Source organism: Sus scrofa, chromosome 11, assembly GCF_054392235.1.
Source record: "Sus scrofa isolate SSC_HxYL_T2T_F1_AM1 chromosome 11, Sscrofa_HxYL_maternal_Yorkshire_Landrace_v2.0, whole genome shotgun sequence".
Classification (NCBI taxonomy): Eukaryota; Metazoa; Chordata; class Mammalia; order Artiodactyla; family Suidae; genus Sus; species Sus scrofa.
The window spans coordinates 1,079,611-1,097,262 of record NC_139393.1 but is presented as its reverse complement, the minus strand read 5'-3'; the positions used below and the strand labels follow the sequence as shown (position 1 = coordinate 1,097,262).

The following is a 17,652-nucleotide window of genomic DNA, read 5'->3' as shown; positions in this document are numbered from 1 at the left end:
CGCCCCGCACGTACCCCCTCCGTCTTCATGTCCAGGATCTTCTCCACCTCGAACACATCCTCGCCGTCCTCCTCACTGTCCCCCGCGGCCTCCGCTCCTTTCGCGGCCGCTTCCTTTTCTTCGCTCAACGCTCCGGCTCCCCCTCCTTCGACTGCAGGCGACTCTCCACTGCCGTCGGCTCCCGAACCGGCAACCGCAGCCGCGCTCGCCCCGTCCGCGTCCGCCTCCGCCATAACGGAGCTCTGCTAGCGGCGGGGAGAGGGACTGTGACACGCGCCCGCCCGCAGTCAGTCCCTCTGCCAGGCGGACGCGAAGGGCCCGACCGCGCCAATGGCGGGTTCCTGGCCCCGGAACGACGCGCGCGCACACCAACCACGTCAGGACGGGCGCGCCGGCGCCCCGCGCGGCCCACAGGAAGCGGGTGGGCGGGCCAAGGGGCCGCCGGGCGGAAGGAAGGGCCGGGTGTGGGGGCGGGGCTTGTCGGGAGAGTGGGCTGGGACAGCGGAGGGCGTGCGCTGTGGGAAGCCGCTCCCGGAGGGGAGGCTGCGGAGCGGCGCTGGGGGGCGGGGCTTGCAGGGCCGCTGGGGGCGGGGGCGGGGGCGGGGGCGGCAGAGCGCAGGGAGGCCTCCTGGGGGCGGGTTTCCGGCGGGCGCGCCCCACAGCCAGGCTTTCAGGGCGAGCACCGCCTGCGGCAGACAACGCTAGGCTCTTATCTGGATCGTCATCTGTGCGAATAGATTAGCGAGTGAATGATGCAAACACAGCTCCTAGTGCCGTTTCAGTTTAGGGAGTACTGTTTAAATAAATATTAAAAATATTTTAGTTGGGTTTTCTTTTATCCACTGGAAAAAAATAAGAGGATATGATGAAAGAAATTTGTCCAGGTTAGTAATGACTGACAAAAATAGTCCTCCCTGGAGTTCCCGTCGTGGCGCAGTGGTTAACGAATCCGACTAGGAACCATGAGGTTGCGGGTTCGGTCCCTGGCCTTGCTCAGTGGGTTAACGATCCGGCGTTGCCGTGAGCTGTGGTGTAGGTTGCAGATGCGGCTCGGATCCTGCGTTGCTGTGGCTCTGGCGTAGGCCGGTGGCTACAGCGCCGATTCGCTGGGAACCTCCATATGCCGCGGGAGCGGCCCAAGAAATAGCAACAACAACAACAACAACAAAAAGACAAAAAAAAAAATAGTCCTCCCTCAAAAAGAATCGTCACCCAAAGTTGCTAGGTCAAATATTTTTCTTTTTTGCTTTTTATGGCTGCACCTGCGGCCTATGGAGGTTCCCAGGCGAGGGGTCCAACTGGAGCTACAGCTGCTGGCGGACGCCAGAGCCACAGCAACACAGGATCCAACCTACACCACAGCTCATGGCAACGCAGGATCCCTAACCCGCTGAGGGAGGCCAGGGATCCAACCCGCAACCTCATGGTTCCTAGTTGGATTCGTTTCTGCTCCACCACAACGGGAACTCCCATTTTTCTCCCTTTTAATTACAGATAAGCAAATAAAGTCTTTATAGCAGCAAGCTTTTTATTTAATCTGTCCACAGAAAATGAATGCACAATGTGAGAGTTAAGTTTATTTGGGACAAAGTGAGGACTATAGGAAGAAAAAGCTTCTCGGCTCCAAAGACGGGGAGGAGGTTGTTCCACGTGATTTTGGTGGAGGGTACATAGGGTTCAGGAACACAATTTTGCAGAAGGTTGCTGCTCATGAGAGGGCAAATGTCCCTAGTGATGATTTCAGTGCTTTTCTAGATGTAAGATGCAAGAAGTTGGGCTTATAAAATTTTTGCCTGAAAATACCCATCTGAAGTCCTGTTTCAGTTTTTCCCAGAGCACAGAGCACCCCATTTCTGATCCCCCTACTGGGTGTGCTGAAGGCCAGGGACTGTGACGGCTAGTGACATAATTCCTTTTTTTTTTTTTTTTTGTCTTTTTTTAGGGCCTCACCCTTGGCACATGGAGGTTCCAGGCTAGGGGGTCGAATTGGTGGTACAGCTGCCGGACTGTGCCACAGCAACACAGGATCCGAGCTGCATCTGCGCCCTACATCACAGCTCATGGCATCACCGGATCCTTAACCCACTGAGCGAGGTCAGGGATCGAACCTGCATCCTCATGGATGCTAGTCAGATTTGTTTCCACGGAGCCACTAGTGACATAATTCTAATAGAACCAGATGGCGAGTGACATTTTTAGTTCGCAACTTAATTTACAAAATTAACTCCATCTCACTGAGGTTACTCTAAGCCTAATCTAGGAACCAGCAGATCACTTTGGAGAACATCGCCAGATCGTTTTTTTCTTTTGGCCACGCCCACAGCATGCGGAAGTGCAGGGGTCAGAGATCACCCCTTTGCTACAGCAGTGACCGAGCCATAGCAGTGACAACATCGGATCCTTCAACCGGGAGGCCACTGGGGCACTCCTACCAGATCGTTGCGCTGGCTCAATGATGTGCTTGCTTGCTTGCTACGTGTGTCCTGTGCACCATCCTATGGTAAGTACTGGGAACACACAGATGAACCCATCGTGGTCTGCCCTCCAGGGACTCTCAGCCTCTAAAGGGAGAAACAGCAATTCTAATAATTAGATATATTTTAAAGTAAGTTTTTTCAGAGAGTTCTCTCATAGCACAGCCAGTTAAGGATCTGGCTTCGTCTCTGCCGTGGCACGGGTTCCACCTCGGGCTCAGGGAACTTCCACATGCCTTGGGCGCGGCCACAAAAAAAAAAAGGGGTAGAACAACCAGATTTGAGAGCTCATGTTGACAAAAATGTTGATCCTTAATCTATTTAAGACTTTAGATGGAATGTCCACCTTACAGGAAATGTGGGGAAAGAGAAATGGGAGCAATCAGACATATCCAGAATACGGGACTTTCTGAGGACAACTGGCCAGCTTCTTCGCCAGCCAAAGAGGGAAGAAAGCTATCAAGTTTAAGGTTACAAGAGAATGGTGTGACTTACTTATGTCATGAAATGATTATCACAGTCAGTTTTAGTGAACATCCATCATCTCATATAGACACAAAATACAAGAAAAATATCTTGTGGGGAGTTCCCTTCATGGCTCAGCCATTAACAAACCCGACTAAGATCCATGAGGATGTGGGTTCGATCCCTGGCCTCGCTTAATGGGCTAAGGATCCAGTGTTGCCGTGAGCTGTGATGTAGGTCGCAGACTCAGCTTGGATCCCCAGTTGCTGTGGCTGTGGTGTAGGCTGGCAGCTATAGATCCGATTCACCCTCTAGCCTGGGAACCTCCATATGCCACGGGTGCAGCCCTAAAAACCAAAAAAAAAAAAAAAAAAAAAAAAAGGCAAAAAAAAAAAAAAAAAAGCAAAACATCTCGTGATGAGAACCCTTTGGATATGCTCTCTGAACTTTCATATATAACATACATCAGTGTGAAATATATTCACCATATTGTCCTTATATGCCTGGTACTGACTTATAACTGGAACTTTGTACCTTTTGACCATGTTCATCCAATCTCCGCCCCCCCACCCACCTCTGGGAACCACAAATATAATCTCTTATTCCAGGAGTTTGCTCTTGAAGTATAATTGGCCTACAACAGCTATATTAATTCCTGGTACACAACGCAGTAACTAAATATTTGGTACATTATGAAATAAATACCATGTAGTGATTTCAATTTTGATAAATATTGCAAAACTTGGTTTTATTGGTATACATTTTGAGTAACAAGGTCCAGAAGTATCTCATTTGCCTTCTGTAATTATGTCAAGCAAACAAGCAGCCAAGGCCAAGAGCAGACTGATTTTGAGACAGGCTGGGACCTGGGACCTGGACCCTTGAGGGCAGTGCTTGCACCTTGACAAACGTTTTCTCCAGCAACAACATACAAAGAAACCGTGAGCGACGAAAAATAACTGTACATGCACAGTTAAGGCCAATTATGGAAAGATACAAAAAGACTAACTGCCACTTCTGAAGAACCAGGAGCAAAAGCAGTGTACAATGCAAGCCCCCTGCACACACTGGCACCAAAGGGGTGGGCAGACCCCCTAAGCGACCCCCTGACCAGAGCCCCGGACCCGCCTGACCCTCTCCTCATAGAAGGATCCAGCTGCGCTCTCGGCTAGCGAGGGAACAGGTACTGATTTCTCTCCCCCTGCTGCATCCAGAGCCCTGGTAAAGCCATTTCTTGTCTGGCTTCTTATCAATTTCTATTGATTAAGGAAGGCCAAGAACCCTGGTTGGTAACAATTTGGCCAGTAAAGATATAACAAGACTGTTTTAGATTTATGTATTTACTGGTTTACTTATTTTATTTTTTTGAGGGTCGCATCTGCAGCATATGGAAGTTCCCAGGCTAGAGGTCAAATCAGAGCTGTAACCGCTGGCCTATGCTACAGCCACAGCAACGACAGATCCAAGCCACATCTGCAAATCTGCAACCTACACAGCAGCTCACAGCAACACCAGACTCTTTAACCCACTGAGTGAGGCCAGGGATCGAACCCGAGTCCTCATGGAGTCGTAACTGCTGAGCCATAACGTGAGCTCCCTGGTGATGAGATTTTTAGATTCAAGACCAAAAGCAAGAGCCATGGAAGAATTGCTTGGGGCACCTGGTTGCTCTAAGCAATGAGAGGTGTCCGGGGATCTGCAGACAAGGGTCCACAGTAGGACGTGTGCTCAGCCAGGGCCAAAGCTGGACACCTGGAGCCCCGAAACAGGCTTGAAGCCAGGAATGTGGCCATGGACAAAGTCCTTAACTCCTCGCAGCTTGGTCCGTCTGGCTGGGCCAGCACTCTACCAGACCCCTGAGAGGGGAGAAGGAAATAAGCTTTCAAGACCATGCCAACACGTCTCTCTCATCACCTTAAAACATTCAAACCCAAAAACGTCTGTAATGGGAGTTCCTCGGTGGCCTGGCATCGTCACTGCTGTGGCACGGTTTTGATCCCTGGTCTAGGAACTTCTGGATGTTGCAGGTGCAGTAAAAAAAAAAAAAAAAAAAAAAAAGATCCTGTAGTACTGGAATTTTTATTTGATAATTGCTTGTTCGTACATTAAAACAACAGACGGCTCCCATTCATTTTAAAGGGATTGCTATACTAAATAAAATCATAATTAGATTTCATTATAGATATCTGTTACTATCTGTGTACTGGATACATAGAAGCATGAAAAAAGTTTAAAATACTTGATGTGATTCAGCCTTGACTACACTGAAGAAGCCTGTAAAGCGGGGAGGTGGTGGGTAAGGGCTGGATGCCCAGCAGCTGTTTGGTGGCCGTGTCCCAGTCTTTGCCCAGCTCCAGCCGCTGGCAGATTGACGGGTACTGTCCTTCAGTTCTTCTTAGCCATTCACTTGCTTTCTTTATTTTCTCAAAATCCCAGGGAATACGCCTAGATTAAAAACATTTTTCCCATCAATTTCAGAATATAATTACATCTGAAATGTGGTACCAAATCCAGCACCGTATCAGACAAAATGTGTCAAAAATGAAGATCGTTAATAAAAGCCGTTCTCTCTGAGTGTTTTTCCTCTCTGACCTTTTATGAAAGTTCTTTCACTGGCTCGACATGGTGCTTTTAATGGATTCAATGCGTTTTGAGTACAGGGACCCCTCCCAGCCCAGCTCCCACTGCGCCCCTAGGACAACGCAAGCTTCTTCCGCCCTGTGTGTGCTTGTTGTTGTCACCTTTCCGGTCCTGGAGGAGTTACTTGTAAAGCACCTGAGAGTCACCCATGAGGCACCTGGAGACTCCCAGGCCAGGGACTGAATCCGAGCCTGAGCTGCAACCTACACCGCAGATGCAGCAACACCGGATCCTTGAGCAACTGCACCACGGTGCACAGTCTTAACTTCCTCTACTCTGATGGCGCTTCTGCGGCGCACAGAGAAAAATAAAAAGGAAGAGAGAATTTTCCAAACGCTCAGTCCCCACCCTGTGTTCCTTAGTCCAGGTCACCACTTGTTTGCTAATACGCTCTAGCAGATAAAGCAAATGAGGGAGTGGCTAACGAACATCACTGAAAAAAATCTCAGAATTCTTCTGAGTCTTCAATGGATTCGAATATTTGACATCATTTTACGGATGCAAACTTGAAGTTTTATGTTACCCACACGTACTAGTAGGTTTTGCCTAGTTTGTGCGCCAAAATTAAATACATGCCAGGTCACCCCACCAAGGGGGTGGGCAGCCTGCCGAGGCCACGCCTCAGCCCGACCCCAGAGCCACCCCTACCCCTGCTCCATGTAAGGAGCCGGCTCGGCCTCCAACCCAGGCCGAGCAAGAAGAACTGTTGCCTGTTTTTCGATGCCCGCTGCTGGAGCAGGAGCCCCGGGAAAGCCTTGCCTAGATTTTCTTGTCTGGCCTCTTACCAATTTCTGTTGATCACGGAGGCCAAGAACTCTGATCCATAACAAAACCATTTTGCTCTCACAAAAACAGTAACACAGTAAGAGCAGTGGGATGGAATATACTTCATTCCTTTTGAAAATCTTGATTTAACAGTTTGCGCTATTACAATTCCAAAGCAGCTTCAAGGAGTTCCCGTTGGGGTGCAGCGGAAACAAATCCGACCAGGAACCATGAGGTTGTGGGTTCGATCCCTGGCCTCGCTCAGTGGGTTAAGGATCCAGTGTTGCTGTGAGCTGTGGTGTAGGTCGCAGATGCTGTTTGGTTGATGTGGCTGTGGTGTAGGCCAGCAGCTGTAGCTCCGATTCAACCCCTAGCCTGGGAAACTCCATGTGCCGTGGGTGCCGCCCTAAAAAGACAAAAAAAAAAAAAAAAAAAAAAGTGAACGTATATACTGCACATAGTAAAATGCTCAGTTAGGTATTTTCTGAGTATGTATTTTGTGCTCGACGCTGTTGGGAGTAGAGAACTGAGTCAGTTTTGTGAGAGGCACTAACAGATCCACGGACTTAATTTCACCTGGAAATATGTCATCTCCAGGGGAAAAGAACGTTTTCCTAAACACAAAATTTAAGAATAGTTATGAATAACTTTAATAATGCAAAATAATCAGGTAATGTTTAAATTTCCCTAATTACATTTTTTTAATGCCATGGGTTTTGTTCAAATCAGGATCCAAACGAGGTCTACACGCTGCCTTGGTTCAAATGTCCTGTAATTTACAGGTTCTGCTTTTCCCCTCGTTTTTCTCTTGCCATTTATTTCCCCATATTCCAGACATTGCTAACTACATTCCTATGGTATAACTTACTTATTCATTTATTGTTTTTTTTTCTGCTTTTTTTCGGGCTGTCTACACCACAGCCACAGCAAGTCAGGATGCAAGCTTTGTCTGCGACCTATACCACAGCTCATGGCAACACCAGACCCTTAACCCATTGAGTGAGGCCAGGGATCGAACCCACAACCTCATGGATACTAGCTGGTTTGGTTACAGGGACTCCTCAGTGGTGTAACTGAACAAATTCAATTTCTATTCTCATTGCTGATCCTTAGTATGTAAAATATTTACGTAGTTTCGAAAGGCAAAACCATAAAGCAAGATGCATTAGGAGAAGCCAAACTTCCATTCTCGCCTCCTCCCTTCCCCATACATAATAATATTTTAGTAGTTTTATTCGTTTTCTCCTTATCTTGTCTTTTCAAAAACAGAGGCGAATTCACACGCATGCATGCACGTGCATGTGTACACGCACAGGCGGCCACCTGCATGGGGCGTGGGAGGGGTTTTGGCGGGTGAGGAGGGGATTCTTGTGGCGCCAGGGGGTCAGCCATGGGCTCGGGGCCAGGCTCCCCGAACGGGCTCTTTCCGCACTGCCACGGTTTAGCCTAAAACCTCAAGAGGCCCCAGAATTCTCAATGTGAACCCAGTTTTCCAGGTGGTTTATAAAGCTGTATTTGTCCGATGTGTCTGAACGATTTCGACGTATTTTATTCAACACTGCTCGTTGGATTGATTTATAACTTAAGAGCTCAGCTTTTTACTATTGAACCTATTACATAGAAGTTGAGTCGAAAGACCAAGCCCATGTCATCATCAGACTCCTCAGTCTTCTTGCTTTGCCTGCACTTTCTTCTCCTGAGCTGGGGCCGTGTCCCCTGCTGGCGAGCCCCCCCCCCCCCCCCCCCCCCCCGCCCCCAACTGCAGACAAGGCTCCCTGGAGCCTCCACAGAAAAGCCCGGCCAGAAGGCTCAACCTTTAAGTGTCCCGCCATACCCCCACCCTCCAAATGCACATCCAATGTCAACCATAGCCTTAAAAAGCTTTTTTCCTTTTTTAGTCACCCTGCAGCATATGCCACGGGTGCAGCCCTAAAAAGCAAAAAAAAAAAAAAAAAAAAAAAAGTTAAATTTTTAAGGATAAACATTACATAATTTCAAAATGTTTATTATACATAAAAACTTACAAAATGAAAAATGATTCCCTATTTACTCCATTAATATTTTCCTTTAGCCTTATGCAGAATGCTTTAAAACCTAGAGCGCTATTTTTTTTTCTTGGCTGTGCTTGCAGCCTGCAGAAGTTCTCAGGCCAGGATGGAACCCACACCACAGCAGTGGTCTGGGCCACAGCAGCGACAACACTGGATTCTTAATTGCTGGGCCACCAAGGAACTCCCAGGGTGCTATTTCGGGGTACCAGAAGTAGTTTTCTGCCTCTCTCTCTGCCCCGTGTCTTGCTCATTATGGCAAGATTTCCACTGAGTTTGGGTGCTGACTGGGGCATCTAACAGAGACGTACTTGCCTGTAGCCTAGGCAATTTCTTTTCAGCTTAAGCTAATTTTGTGGGAAGGAGGGAAATAATTGTTAATTTAGAGATTACTCTTCCTTTAGAGATTACTCTTCCTTATACTAGATCCACAAACAATACAATAAAAACCTTGCTGACACATACTTGCTACAGCTTCTTTTCTTTCTTTCTTTCTTTCTTTCTTTTTTTTTTTTTTTTTGTTTTTTTGTTTTTTTAGGACCATACCCATGGCATATGGAAGTTTCCAGGCTAGGGGTCGAATCGGAGCTGTAGCTGCCAGCCTAACACCACAGCCACAGCAACGCAGGATCCGAGCCGCGTCTGCGACCTACACCACAGCTCATGGCAACGCCGGATCCTTAACCCACTAAGTGAGGCCAGGGATCAAACCTGCATGCTCATGGATGCTAGCCAGATATGTTAATCGCTGAGCCACGATGGGAACTCTGCTACAGCTTCTTTGGCTCATGATTGAAATGAACAGGCTAAGGGGGAAAAAAAAAAAAAAGGACAGAAAGGAAAGAAATGATTGAAAACGTGAGTTAAAGTCACCTGGAAACGGAAGCATCATCCAGTCTCATCAGTGACTTGAAGACGATTCCGTCCTGCTCCATCTGGGCGCGGAGGAGCTGCAGCACCAGGAACGTGGCCAGCAGGTCCAGAAGGCGCTCTCTCCCTCTTACGCCTACAAGCGAACGATTTCCTACGTCTGTTAGGAGCGCTACAACCCCAACTGTGCTGATTTATACAAGCTCTACGGAAGAATCAGACTGCTAAACCGCAACGCACGAGCAGATCAGGCATCGCTATACAACTTTTCAAGGTCTTTAATTAGCCTGCCTTTCTTTTTTCCCCAGCCACCCCTGCAGCCAGGCAACACCACTGTGGATCCTTCGCCCATGGTGAGGGCCGGGGATCAAACGGCCAACACCACGGAGACAAGCCCGATCATTAACCCACTGTGCCACAGCCGGAACGCCTGGCCTGCTTGTTCAATAAAAACGGAGGACACCGGAGCTCCTGTCACGTGATCCTGAGAGCGGTTAGGAAACCGAGTCACACGCAGAGTCCCTGCCGCCCCTGTGACCTTTGATGACCAAAGAGGAATGAAATATGCTGGAAGAAACTTGGATTCTAGGCTCCTGCCACAAATGGCTCAGAGGAACAAACCTAGACATACTAATGGATAGAAACTCATAGGGCTGATCAGACCGCTGCATCAAATTGCTCCTAGTGATTAGTAGCCTTGAAATAAATTTTCTAGCCCAAGATGGCACTGCTCCTGCCCTGGGTGTCCTGCCAGCAAAACAAACTTTAGGTGACTTTCGTGTCCCTATAAAATCTGTCTGAGGAGTTCCCGTCATGGCACAGTGGAAACAAATCCAACTAGGAACCATGAGGTTGTAGGTTCGATCCCTGGCCTCACTCAGTGGGTTAAGGATCTGGCGTTGCCGTGAGCAGTGGTGTAGATTGCAGACACGGCTCGGTTCTGGCGTTGCTGTGGCTGTAGCTGTGGCCGGCGGCTACAGCTCCAATTCGACCCCTAGCCTGGGAACCTCCATATGCTGCGGGTGTGGCCCTAAAAGGACAAAAGACAAAAAAAAAAAACCAGCAAAAAACCCAAACTGTCTGAGCAGAAACACAGGGTTCCTCCTTCCGCAAACACCAAAGGAGCTCAGGGCCGCGCACACACGAACTTCCCCCGTCCTCGGTCTTTCTAGGAAGGTCAGGTGGGCAACACTAGCGGCAAAACAGCAATTGCCCCGCTTCCTGCATGTGCGCCTTTCGGTAAAAGCGCGTGGCCCCGTCCCCTGCCTCAGCGTTCTCTGGGCTCCCAAGTGGAAACGCCTGCTTCAAGAAATGAGAAATAGGAGTTCCTGTGGTGGCTCAGTGGTAACAAACCCGACCAGAATCCATCAAGACATGGGTTTGATTCCTGGCCTCGCTCAGTGGGTTAAGGATCCCCAGCTGCCATGGCTGTGGTGTAGGCCGGTAGCCTTGAAATAAATTTTCTAGCCCAAGATGGATTTGACCCCTCGCCTGGAAAAGTAAAAAAGTTTGGAAAGTAAAAAGAGTGTGAAATAAAAAATTCTGGGATCAACTAAATTTAGATCTCATTGATTATTATTATTTTTTGCTTTTATGGCCACAGCAGGCTAGGGGTCAAATCACAGCTGCATCTGCGACCTACACCACAGCTCAGGGGAATGCCAGATCCTTGACCCAGTGAGTGAAGCCAGGGATCAAACCCGCCAGTGTTATTTATCAAAATCAAGATATTTTACTCTATTATGAAATGCCAAAATTGAAAATGAATGTTTACATCTACTGAACCCAGAAATTAACATATTTATTTTGTTTTATTTTATTTCATTTGCTTTTTAGGGTCCCACCCGAGGCATGTGGAGGTTCCCAGGCTAGGGGTCAAATCAGAGCTACACCTGTTGGCCTACGCCATAGCCACAGGAATACGGGATCCAAGCTGCATCTGCAACCTACACCACAGCTCATGGCAACCCTCGATCCTTCACCCACTGAGCGAGGCCAGGGATCGAACCTGCCACCTCATGGTTCCCAGTCGGATTCGTTAACCACGGTACCACGAACTCCTAAATGATCCTTTTTTCCTTCATGTTTTGTCCATTCTGTCAAGCCCAGTCAGTGGCCCTTCAACTAAAGATACTGTGTTTCCAGGTCTAGAATCTCCCTTTGGCTCCGGTAGTTTCCATCTCTTTGCGGAGATTCTCATATTTGTTCACCCATTTTGTTCTTCTTTTCTGGTAAATCCTTCACTATATTTATACTAACGCTTTTATTTATTTATTTACTTAGTCTTTTGTCTTTTTTTTTTTTTTAAGGGCTGCACCTGTGGCATATGGACGTTCCCAGGCTAGGGGTCTGATCAGAGCTACAGCTGCCAGCCTACACCTCAGCCACAGCGACGCAGGATCCTTAACCCACTGAGTGAGGCCAGGGATCGAACCCACAACCTCATGGTTCCTGGTCAGATTCGCGTTTCCACTACACCACGACCAGAACTCCCTATACCAACACTTTCAAAGTCCTTGCTTCTATTTCCAACTTCTCGGTTATCTGTAGGGCAGCATCTATAGATCATTTTCCCCTTGATTTTAGGTTGTATTTTCCTGCTTTGTATGTTATTAAATTTTCTTTCTATACTCAACATTGAAGGTGACACCTTGTAAAGATTCGGGATTATGTTATCTTATTCTAAAGATTGTTGAGTCTTGCTCTGATGGATCCTCTGAAGGCTTTGCTTTAGGTTCGTTAGGTAGAGCTGTTTTGTTTTTTCCCTTCATTCTGTGGTATAATCCTTGATCATGAGCTATGGTCCTTAGGATGCTCAGGGTTTCAATGAAAACCTGAGACATTTGTCAAGTCTCCCTAATTTGAGGTAATTAAAAAAAAAATTTGTTGTTGTTGCTGTTTGTTTTTTAGGGCTGTACCTGTGGCACATGGAGGTTCCCAGGCTAGGGGTCCAATTGGAGCTGTAGCTGCCAGCCTACACCACAGCCACAGCAACACGGGATCGGAGCCGCGTCTGCAACCTACACCACAGCTCACGGCAACACTGGATCCTTAACCCACGGAGCAAGGCCAGGGATTGAACCCACACCCTCATGGTTCCTAGTTGGATTTGCTAACCACTGAGCCACGATGGGAACTCCCTCGCCAGGGTGATTTTAAAGGCATATGGTGATGAAGGGGAGTCTCAGCATGGAAGGAGCCGGGGCCTCTACGTGTCCGGGCAGAGTGGAACCTCCCTGCTGACCTTACTTGATTCTGAGGTGGGCATGAAAGTCGTCTTTGTGTCAAGCTGTTGAGATTTCAGATTTTTTTACAGCAGTTATTGCTCCTTGTGCTAATAAATTTGTACAGATAATGCCCGAGGCAATGGTAAATATGTAACTAGAAACTAATCTCGTCCTTTGATGGTTAACAAATATAATTCCATTCATATGTCAGAAATATATTAGGACACTGGTTTACAAAAAAAACCTGTCATATTTAGGAGCCTGCCATTTAATAAGTTCAAAAAAATAGTGACTTACCTAGAGATCGAACGCCTTTTTGTTCAAGAAAGTTGGTTAAAACATCTGTATTAAGTTTTAATATAAATCCCAGTTCTGGTGTAAGTTTCCAGCAGCCATCCTATGAAATTAAAAAAAAATTAAGGTGCATTATTGAAATTTTATCACACAATTAGTTCTGTGATAATACGCTTTCAATTTTTTTCAATTCCGTTTATTAAGGCACTCATTACTGTAAAGGCAAAGTCTTCACGTACATACACAGTATTGTTCAGAATCTCATAAATGCGATGGAAAGTAAGTATCTGGCAGCGTTTATGAGAAGCCAGGAGAGACGCTCATGAGTAGAAAATTTTGAATAATAACATTACACATGGCAGCAACATGGTGGCAACTAGAGATGCTCAAGCTGCATGAGGTAAGTCGGAAAGAGAAAGACAAGTACCGTATGATACCACTTACAGGTGGAATCTAAGATGTGCCACAAATGAATGCATCTACGGAACGAAACAGACTCACACACACCGAGAACAGACTTGCAGCTGCCGAGGGGGAGGGAGGAGGGTGTGAGGTGGACGGGGAGTCTGGGGTTGGTAGATGCAAACTATTACATCTAGAAAGGAGAAGCAATGAGGTCCTGCTACACAACGCAGGGAACTATAGCCAATCATTGTGATAGAACATGATGAGAAGAAAACACGAGAAAAAGAACATATATATATATATATATATATATATATATATATACACATACACACACACGCAACTGGGTCACGTTGCTGTACAGCAGAAATTGACAGAACACTCTAAATCAACTATGATAAAAATAAATTTTTTTCTTTTTGGGGCCGCACCCATGTGGAAGTTCCCGGAGTAGCGGCTGAATCAGAGTGGTAGCCGCCGGCCTACGCCACAGCCACAGTAACTCAGGATCCTTAACCCACTGAGTTAGGCCAGGGATCAAACCTGCATCCTTATGGATAGCAGTCGGCTTTGTTACCGCTGAGCCAGAATGGGAACTCCTCCTAATGGGAAATTGTGTGAACTGCAATCCATCTGCTCTAGAGCCTGGGAGGCTGAGGTCTTAGCCCAGGACCCACTCAAGGATGCTCACCTCCTCACGAGGAATACTGACAGCCACTTCCATGCCAGTCTGGCCCAGCAGTTAAAACGGTAGGTAAACACCAGTCATCGTCAAGAACACTGTTCAACTGAGCTTTTTTGTTTTTTTGCTTTTTAGGGCTGCACCTGCAGCATATGGAAGTTCCCAGACTAGGGGTTGAATGGGGGTTACTGCTGCCATGGGATCCTTAACCCAATGAGTGAGGCCAGGGATCGAACCCAAATCCTCATGGGTGCTAGTCAGCTTCATTTCTGCTGAGCCACAACAGAAGCTCCAACAGGCTCTTTTTGAATCGGGGTTTTCTCAGTGAAGGAAGCAGAGTCCCTATCTCACATGGGCTGGTCACCACCAGGTGGGTGAGCAGCCACTTGGGCCCAGTTTTCAACTCTGAAGTTAATGAAGCACAGACATGAGCAGAAGTGAAGCTAATACCTCAGTCTGTAGACTGAAGAGTTGACTCCAAGGCACAGCCTTCCTCCGGCTTTCTTTGCCTACTAAGCCAGCCTCCTCGTTTTGTGCCTGAAAGCCTGGGGTCAAGACACTTGTGTAACATTTTCCCATACTTTTAAAACAAAGGCTATGTGCCCGAAGTTTTGGTGTTTTGTCACTTGCTGTTGCAGAACTTCTCTGGAGTAAAAGGTTGCGTGGGCAGGAACCTAGCGCTGAAGTTCCAGCGGGAATATCTCGGGTTGAAGCAGGGCCCCTTCCACCGAGAGCAGGAGAGGATGGAGGTGCTGACAGTCGGTAATAGGCGCTCTCAGGAGCTGGAGTGGGAGGAAGAGAAGGGGAACCGGGAAGGAGAGGGGGAGGGGGAGGAGGAAGAACAGCCGGGGACCCGGGAAGGGGAGGGGGAGGAGGACCAGCCGGGGAACCGGGAAGGGGAGGGGGAGGAAGAGAAGGGGAACCGAGAAGGAGAGGGAGAGGGGGAGGACCAGCCGGGGACCCGGGAAGGGGAGGGGGAGGAGGACCAGCCGGGGAACCGGGAAGGGGAGGGGGAGGAGGAACAGCCGGGGAACCGGGAAGGGGAGGGGGAGGGGGAGGAGGAAGAACAGCCGGGGACCCGGGAAGGGGAGGGGGAAGGGAGTAGCTGGGGCTCCGAGGAGCTGCTGCGGGAACTGGAGGAGAGCAATCTCGCCGAGCGAGGAGGGAGAGGTCACGGGCACCCCAGAGAGCTAGGGGTGTTGGACGGGGAAGAGGAGAGGCGCCCGGGAGGAGCGGGGGCGCGGGCGGGGCGCGGGCGCTGCAGGTGGAGCCAAAGGCGGCGCCGGCCCGGAAGGCAGCCCCAACTCCCTCAAGGTGGATCCTGGGCGGCGGCGTGGAGGCGGCGAGGCCCAGGTAGACGTGGGGCGCCCCGTCCAGCTCAAGGGGACGCGGGGGGGAGCCGAAGAGAAAGCTGGGCGCCCCGCCCGGGGCCGAATCCAGAGCCGGGGCGCGGAGGAAACGCGGCCCGAGAGGGGCGGCAGAAGCGCTGGCCACACCCAGTGGTGGAAACAGCGGCTCCACTCCCGTTGGTTCGAGCGCCTCCATCCGACTGAAATCCAGCGGCAGCTCCGCCACGCGGCTCGCCGAGAGCGCCGTTCTGCCTTGGAAGGTACCCGCTGCGAAGCCCGCAGATTTCTGCAGCTTAAGTTTTTTCTTAGACAGACGTTTCGGTTTGAATTCGTCGTTGCTTTCAGAGAACGCTGAAAGAAGCTGCCCGGAAAGGAAAAAGCATAAGGAGCACGGAAATCATCAACAGTCCCGCAAAGGTCCTTGCCGCCAGCTGACCTCGGTGGGGGAGCATTTGCTTCGCCCATTTCCCCGAGAAGAGTAAGGGTTCGAATCACTCAGCCGAGGTACGGAATCTGGCACCGGGAGACAGTATCAGCGAAAAATACCCCGAAGAGCTTAGTCTCTCTTTGTTCTTGGATGATGGAATTTTGAACACCCCTCATTTTCCACAAGACGACACTAAGCACCCAGGATTTGACAGCTGGCAACATCCAAGTGTTAAGTTAGCCCTAAAATAAGCTGATAATGTGAAATAAGTTATCCCCGTCTTTTATACTGCTCTAGAGCAATATTAAGAAAATAAAACTGGGGGAAAAAGTCAGAAACCTTAAAATAACTATATTAACATATCTTTTACACCAGAATAAGAAAAGTGCATAACAAAAGGGAGTGAAGGATGTTATGTTACTATTATTCGAATATAATTTAAATAGTATTCCTTAAGAACTTGCATGTAAATAAAATCCAATTTTATATGAATTGCCAGTCCTTGAGGTATTTTGGAAATAATAAGCTTTTTTCTTCTTGGCCAAAATCTGAAGATTTATTATTATTATTTTTTTTCCCTTTTTTTTTTTTTAATTTTCCCACTGTACAGCAAGGGGGTCAGGTTATCCTTACATGTATACATTGCAATTACAGTTTTTCCCCCACCCTTTCTTCTGTTGCAACATGAGTATCTAGACATAGTTCTCAATGCTATTCAGCAGGATCTCCTTGTAAATCTATTCTAGGTTGTGTCTGATAAGCCCAAGCTCCTGATCCCTCCCACTCCCTCCCCCTCCCATCAGGCAACCACAAGTCTCTTCTCCAAGTCCATGATTTTCTTTTCTGAGGAGATGTTCATTTGTGCTGGATATTAGATTCCAGTTATAAGTGATATCATATGGTATTTGCCTTTGTCTTTGTGGCTCATTTCACTCAGTATGAGATTCTCTAGTTCCATCCATGTTGCTGCAAATGGCATGATGTCATCCTTTTTTATGGCTGAGTAGTATTCCATTGTGTATATACACCACATCTTCCGAATCCAATCATCTGTCGATGGACATTTGGATTGTTTCCATGTCCTGGCTATTGTGAGTAGTGCTGCAATGAACATGCGGGTGCATGTGTCTCTTTTAAGTAGAGCTTTGTCCGGATAGATGCCCAAGAGTGGGATTGCAGGGTCATATGGAAGTTCTATGTATATTATTATTATTTTTTAATGGCCATAGCCACAGCAAATGGCAGTTAGAGGACCAGGGATTGAATCCAAGTACAACCTATGATGCAGCTGTAGCAACATCATCTATGGTGGGCTGGGGATCAAACCTGCGCCTTTGCAGCAACACAAGCTGCTGCAGTTGGATTCTTACCCCACTGCACCACAGCAGGAACTCCCCAAATCGAAAGTTTCTTTGTATTAAGAGGATGTGGTATATATATACAATGGAATACTCCTCAGCCATAAAAAACCAAAATCATGCCATTTGCAGGAACATGGTTGGAACTAGAGACTCTGATACAAAGTGAAGTAAGTCAGAAGGAGAAAGACAAATACCATATGATATCACTTCTATCTGGAATCTAATATGTGGCACAAATAAACCTTTCCACAGAAAAGAAACTCATGGACTTGGAGAAGAAACTGTGGTTGCCAAGGGGGAGGGAGTGGGATGGACTGGGAATATGGGGTTAACAGATGCCAACTACTGCCTTTGGAATGGATAAGCAATGAGATCCTGCTGTGTAGCACTAGGAACTATATATAGTCACTTATGATAGAGGATAATGTGGGAAAAAGATTGTATGTATGTATGTGCGACTGGGTCACTTTGCTTACAGTAGAAAATTGACAGAACAACTGTAAATCAACTATAAAGGAAACGATAAAAATCATTAAAAAAAAGAGCAAGAAGCAATAAAGACAACCAACCACTAATACTGCCATGAGAGACCCATGTGGGCCATGGGTAACACCAAACAACTAGGAAAGAAGAAATACTTGTAAA

General features: G+C 47.8%; 2 protein-coding genes across 9 annotated transcripts in view; both read right to left on the bottom strand.

Annotated features, from left to right (window-relative positions):
* The window catches only part of MPHOSPH8 (M-phase phosphoprotein 8), a 31,967-nt gene extending 31,618 nt beyond the window's left edge, over window positions 1-349 (bottom strand). For all 4 annotated transcript variants that reach the window (XR_014818896.1, XM_084981218.1, XM_013980701.3 and 1 more), the window contains exon 1: window positions 15-349. Coding sequence is in view for 2 of the 4 variants with exons in the window: in XM_013980701.3 (XP_013836155.1) it covers window positions 15-233 (219 nt within the window). In the remaining 2 variants the exon portion in view is untranslated. The remainder of the gene's footprint in view (window positions 1-14) is intronic.
* Window positions 350-3,660: 3,311 nt separating this feature from the next.
* PARP4 (poly(ADP-ribose) polymerase family member 4) overlaps window positions 3,661-17,652 on the bottom strand; it is an 84,238-nt gene continuing 70,246 nt past the window's right edge. For 2 of the 5 annotated variants that reach the window (XR_014818888.1, XM_084981169.1), the window contains 5 exons: window positions 14,321-15,580; window positions 12,787-12,886; window positions 9,266-9,398; window positions 5,151-5,384; window positions 3,661-3,898 (listed from right to left, as the gene is read on the bottom strand). Coding sequence is in view for 3 of the 5 variants with exons in the window: in XM_084981169.1 (XP_084837295.1) it covers window positions 5,189-5,384; window positions 9,266-9,398; window positions 12,787-12,886; window positions 14,321-15,580 (1,689 nt within the window). In the remaining 2 variants the exon portion in view is untranslated. Of the gene's footprint in view, window positions 5,385-7,869; window positions 8,274-9,265; window positions 9,399-12,786; window positions 12,887-14,320; window positions 15,581-17,652 lie in introns of those variants that run through there. The other 3 variants (XR_014818887.1, XM_021066005.2, XM_084981170.1) reach the window with 2 other exon arrangements.